The 5,670-nt window shown below is 33.3% G+C and overlaps 1 protein-coding gene across 1 annotated transcript; it reads right to left on the reverse strand.

Annotated features, from left to right (window-relative positions):
- Positions 1-3: 3 nt before the first annotated feature.
- Positions 4-5,343, reverse strand: LOC108684316 (probable multidrug resistance-associated protein lethal(2)03659; the record flags this gene model as incomplete). Its single annotated transcript, XM_018188613.1, has 9 exons — positions 4-389; positions 606-981; positions 1,160-1,616; positions 2,155-2,331; positions 2,648-2,834; positions 3,402-3,620; positions 3,887-4,101; positions 4,286-4,749; positions 5,130-5,343. Coding segments are annotated over 9 exons (2,695 nt in total), but the record flags the coding sequence as incomplete, so codon positions are not given.
- Positions 5,344-5,670: the final 327 nt, after the last annotated feature.

Genomic DNA, 5,670 nt, shown 5'->3' on the forward strand with positions numbered 1-5,670 from the left:
GTTCGTCTGGATACAAATCGAACGGATCGAGGTTCCGTCTCAGACTGCCGGAGAATAAGAATGGTTCCTGCGGAATAATGCTGATCTTGCAACGGAGATCATGTAAGCCGATCTGACTCGTGTCGATTGCGTCAATCTCAATCAAACCATCCATGTCAGCCAGGCGGAAGAGTGCTTGGATCAAGGATGACTTGCCTGCGCCGGTCCTACCGACGATGCCGATTTTCTCCTGAGGAAGAACGACAAAGCAGAGATTTCTGAGCACTGGAGGCTGTAACGGCGCGTAGCGCAGGAATACATTCTTGAACTCGATCTTGCCTTTCTGCGGCCACTCGGATTTAGGCTTTTTATCAGGAGCACTCTCGAGAGAAGGCTCACTATCCACTTTGCTGGAAGAGAATTAAAGCGAGAAACATTAACGATGTTATTTAACAATCGAAGAGCAAAATATTTAGAAAAATTCTATATTCCTAATTTTTCCTGAATCTTAATCTAATATATGAAATAAAGATAATTGATATTTCAATAAAACAATTAATAAAGATAATGCTAAGTAATACAAATACTATAGCAGAGATATAAGATATATATCCATAAGCGAATACCTATATTCAAGAATACGCTCCACCGAGGTCATCTGGTTTTCCAATTCGGCACTCTGGCGCATGCCCCATTGGAACATGCCGGTGAGACCGATACTCTGTGTAATCGCTAGGCCTACAAATCCGCCATCCATTGAACCTCGACTGTAGTTGTCTAGCACGAGAAAGCTCAGTGTGACTAACATAATATACAGCACACAGAAAACATCCAGCCAGAAACCGAAAGCACGCGAAGACGCGATGAAGATGTACCACGCGGACGAATGGAGATCCTGATGATTATCAAACTCCTTCGTGAGGATCGCTTCCGCCCCAAACGCGCGGATTGTTGGTAACCCTTGAAGAGTCGCGCTCAGATGAGCGAAAACCGGCGAGCGGGCTGAGAAAAATTAGAAATTTTTATATTATTCACTATCACTATTTTATACTATTCAGTTTACCGAAGAATTTAAATCTATCAATTCAATGAGATTAATAATTGATTAAATTCAATCTACAATCTTATTCTATCGAGGAAACCATATTATTCTACTGAAAAACAAGCTTAAGATACTCACTGATGCCTTCAAGACGTTTCACACTGCGACTGGTGGCCAGGTAGAAGATTCTCAAGTAATAAAAGACAATGCCGACTAACGTTGTGGGTATTAACAGCCACGTGTTCGCGATAGCTACCACGATGATGATGCCCAACAGCGCTAATCCGATTTGAAGACAATCGATAAGCGCAGTTGGAAGCATCTCGTCAACGGCTCCTACATCTTTCGAGAAACGATTGAGCACACGTCCCGATGTATTGGTGTTGAAGAATCGCATAGTGGCGCGACTGATGCTGCGGAACATACGATCGTGCAAACGCATTGAGGCTCGCATACACGTCCAGAAGAAAGCCCATGAGCGAATCAGAGTAATACAGATTGTGAGCACAGTTAGGCCGCTGAAAATGTAGATACACTGCATGCGAGTGAGGGGACTTTTTGAATCTTCTACAACACCATCATCCGTTTGGTTCATCTATAATGTTATACAATTAAACATAATTAAATATGATATGATTGTAATTAGGATTGTAATTTTCTTTCCGATTTTAAGTTTGATATAAAATTCATGTTTCTATTTAACTTTTCTACGGAGATCACTTTCACTTTGAACGAGATCTCTCATTCATTTTAAAGCATCAAACTTCTGCTTTAATTCTGAAATTAAATTACAGAATTTGAATATCTTATATAGAATTATATAGAATTTGAATATCTTTTAAACAATAATCGTTTCTTATTTAAATTTTTTGTTTGAAGTCAAGACATATTTTTTAAGAACAATTTTGAGTAAAATTGGGATTAAGAGATGTAATAACTACATAATAAGTGTATTTCTATTATAATAGTAATAAGCATGTATTTGCTTCATATTAGTTCATAAAAAATGTAATAATCTATTTTGAACTTAAAATAAAAATATTAAAATATACTTTTCGAGATATTTCTCGAGTCTTTTAGCAAAATGATTACATCTCAATTAAAAGATTATTTTAGCATAGTGAAGCACTTACATAATGTTCCTCTATATTAACCCATTGCGCGAGAAAAAAGTCACCGCCGCTAGCCGCTAATTGTGTCAATATACAAAGCATAGTCACTATGGCTATAACGCACCAATTCCCGCCAGCGCGTAAGTAACTCGTATATACTTCGCCAGAAACAGTGCCTACAGTTCGCGTCTCAGCCACCTAAAATTAACGATTATGTTACTAATTAATTTAGTGTTAAAATCTAAAGTTATTTTAATAATAAAAATGTAAGATGCTTGTTTTTTTTAGATATATGCGTACTTAAAAATGAAACTCGTTATTTAACTGTTAATTATCAATAGTGATATTTTTTTCTAATATGTTAAAATCTAGTTTATCAGAATATCTAAACTAATATTTTGCTGCAACTTAAAATGTGCTTTTGCAATTATCTTAAATTACAATATTAGTTTAATAAGATTCATATTATTTCATATTACTTCAGAAAATAAGTTAGAAAATGTGTTCTAATTACTTCATCAGGTTCCTGTTTCGAAGTATCATTCGTCATAAAAGAACTTAATGATGAGATACTGGCAGTGCGCGAATTACTACGACTAACGGGAGCTGAGGAGGGATGAGAAGATTTCTCATCCGTTTTTGTTTGATTTTCCAACAATCGACCAAAGTCCACTCCCATAGATCCCAGCTCATCATAAGTGCTGAGAAAATAAAAAAAAAACAGAAAATAAAACTCATATAAAATAATAGAAGTGAGTTTAAATATTAGCTTAAACTTACGAGTAAATAATGGAAGATTTCTGAAAATAATGGAAGATTTGTTTTGACTCGACCACAGGGCATTGAACGTTTCGTGTCAATATTGATTTTTGTTGAAAGATAATGATTGATACGTTAATAGATGATTAAAGTAAAGACTTAAAATACAATCATTTTGTCGTATAATCAGGAAGATAAGCCGAAGTGACCAAATCTATTGTTCTCGAAAGTATAATCGAATTATACATATTGTGATATAATGATAAGAAAACTATCAAGATAATTTTTTCTCTTCCAGTCTACTAATTATATTTTTAATTCCACATTATTGTTTTCAATTTAAAAAAATCAAAGATTTAATCACGAAGTTAAGAACTATAAATAAACGGCGCAAAATATTTATGTATTCTCAATGTCATTGTAATCTTATTTCAACAAAGAAATTGTAATTATTGATTACAATAAGACACAAATTTAAAAGATAGAAAGTGCAATAAAATCATTCATACCCTTCAGCTTGAATAGTTCCGTCCTTAAGAACGATAATTCTATCGACGTCGCGAAGATATTGTAATTGATGAGTGACGAGAATCCGAGTCTTGCCTCGTAAGTATTTATCGATGCATTCATCAAACATGTGTTTGCCCACATGGGCATCCACGGCGCTCAAAGGATCATCCATGAGGAATATATCGGCATCAGCGTAAACAGCTCTCGCTAAATTTATTCTGTCAATTATTAGCATCTCATCAATATAATTAGTATATTATAATTAATATATTTCATAACTATATATCCAACGCAAAATCTTAAAAAAAAAATACTTCATAAAATTAGTTTTATTTGAACAAAAAATATTTACTAAAATAATCACAAGATAATAATTATAATAAAAAATTAAATTAACAAGTTAAAGTAAAATTAAGATTATGAATCAAAATTCAAAATATGAATATATCCTGCATATTTTATCAAGATATTCTGTAAAACCAACCTTGCACGCTGACCACCGGAAAGACTGATACCTCTCTCGCCTACAATTGTCTTATCACCATAAGGCAGCAGGCTGAAATCCTTCTTTAACTGACACACTTTAGTCACGCGATCATATCGAACCTGATCCATCTTTCTTCCGAATAGAATATTTTGTCTCACCGAACCTGCAAAAAGCCACGGTTCTTGACTGGCATAGGCAATCTTTCCATTAACCTGTAAAAAAATATTTAAAAGGATAATTATATGTTTAAAATATTTATTAATTAAATATTTTGATTAATTAAAAATACATGTATGAATGATTTAATAAATTGATAAAATAATTTATTTTTATAGATAAAATTATTTATTCTGTATTTATCTATTTAAATGTCTTAAAGAGGAATTGCTAACATACTTGAATGGAACCTTCTTGCAAACGTAATTCTTTCAGAATGACGTTCAATAAACTGCTCTTGCCCGTGCCGACCTGGCCGACGACAGCAATCAGTTCGCCGGGACGCACCTTAATGTTGATACCCTGTAGGGTATCTTCTCGTTCATAATCCAGCCATTTGGCAGTGCCGTTCTCGATGCAGATGCTATGCTCGACACAGCTCGGCTGTACGATCACGTCATTATTCTCCTTCTGCTCAATCAGATTCTTCTTCGCGTCGTTTTGGTTATTCTCCATCGTAGTTTTGTTATTTTCTTTTACATCATCTTTTCTGTTATTCTCCATCGCAGTTTTGTTATTCTCTTTTACGTTATTCTCCGTGTTATTTTTCTTTGTTTCAATCTTAGAAGGTGTTAATTCGTCATACATTAAGAACTTCTGCAGACGTCTTATGGATACCATCGCTTCCGCTACTTGTGTTATTCCTGAGTGTTATAAAGACAAAATAGATAAATAAAAGGGAATAAAGACAGGATAAATCTCGTATAGATGTAAGTATTAAATAGAATTCTAATTTATGATATAAAGATGATAAAGTACTTCAGTATAAAATCATTATAATCAAAAAAATACGAAGAGAAGATTAAAAGAAAAAAAGGAAAAGAAATAAAGATAAAAAGAGGAAAAAATGGAAAGAAACAAAAAGAAGAAAAGATAAAAGGTAAAAAAAATAAGAAATCTAAAGAGATAAAAATTAAAGGAAAAATGAAAAAATTAGCAAAGGAACGCTACAAGCATCATGCAAGCATCATGTCGATATCTGTCATTCGTATACTTAATACATATCAACAACACAATTATATACCTTGCGGAAAGAAAACAGTCATGGTTGTACGTAAGCTATTGTAATAGGCGGTTATCACGAACACCTTTTCGGCCGTTATTTTGTAGCCGAACAGTACGTAAGCCAGCACCGTAATGAACAGTGACATCCTCGTTGAAAAGATGATAAACGATAAAGTGACACCCCTAATATACGATGTCCATCGGATGACATTAACTTCCTTCCTACACGAATTCCGTATTTATTAATGTTTTTTTCTTTTTTTCCAAATTTCATGTTTTCTAAATCGAAAACGCAAATAAACATAAGGTTTATTGAATTCGTTGTTCAATATGTTCCTATCTCATTTTCATAATGCACTTCCAAAGCACACTGTTATTATAGTTTTGCAATTACCTCTTATACAACTAATAAATAAAAATACACATAATTCCACTGTTTCAAAGTACTTAAAATTAATTAATTATTTAATTTTCATACCCAGTCCTTTCAACATAAATTTAAAAATCAATTTCATTATTTTCGGAACAGACCATATATGATATATTTGATATATTAATTC

This window comes from Atta colombica, unplaced genomic scaffold (assembly GCF_001594045.1).
Source record: "Atta colombica isolate Treedump-2 unplaced genomic scaffold, Acol1.0 C798928, whole genome shotgun sequence".
Lineage (NCBI taxonomy): Eukaryota > Metazoa > Arthropoda > Insecta > Hymenoptera > Formicidae > Atta > Atta colombica.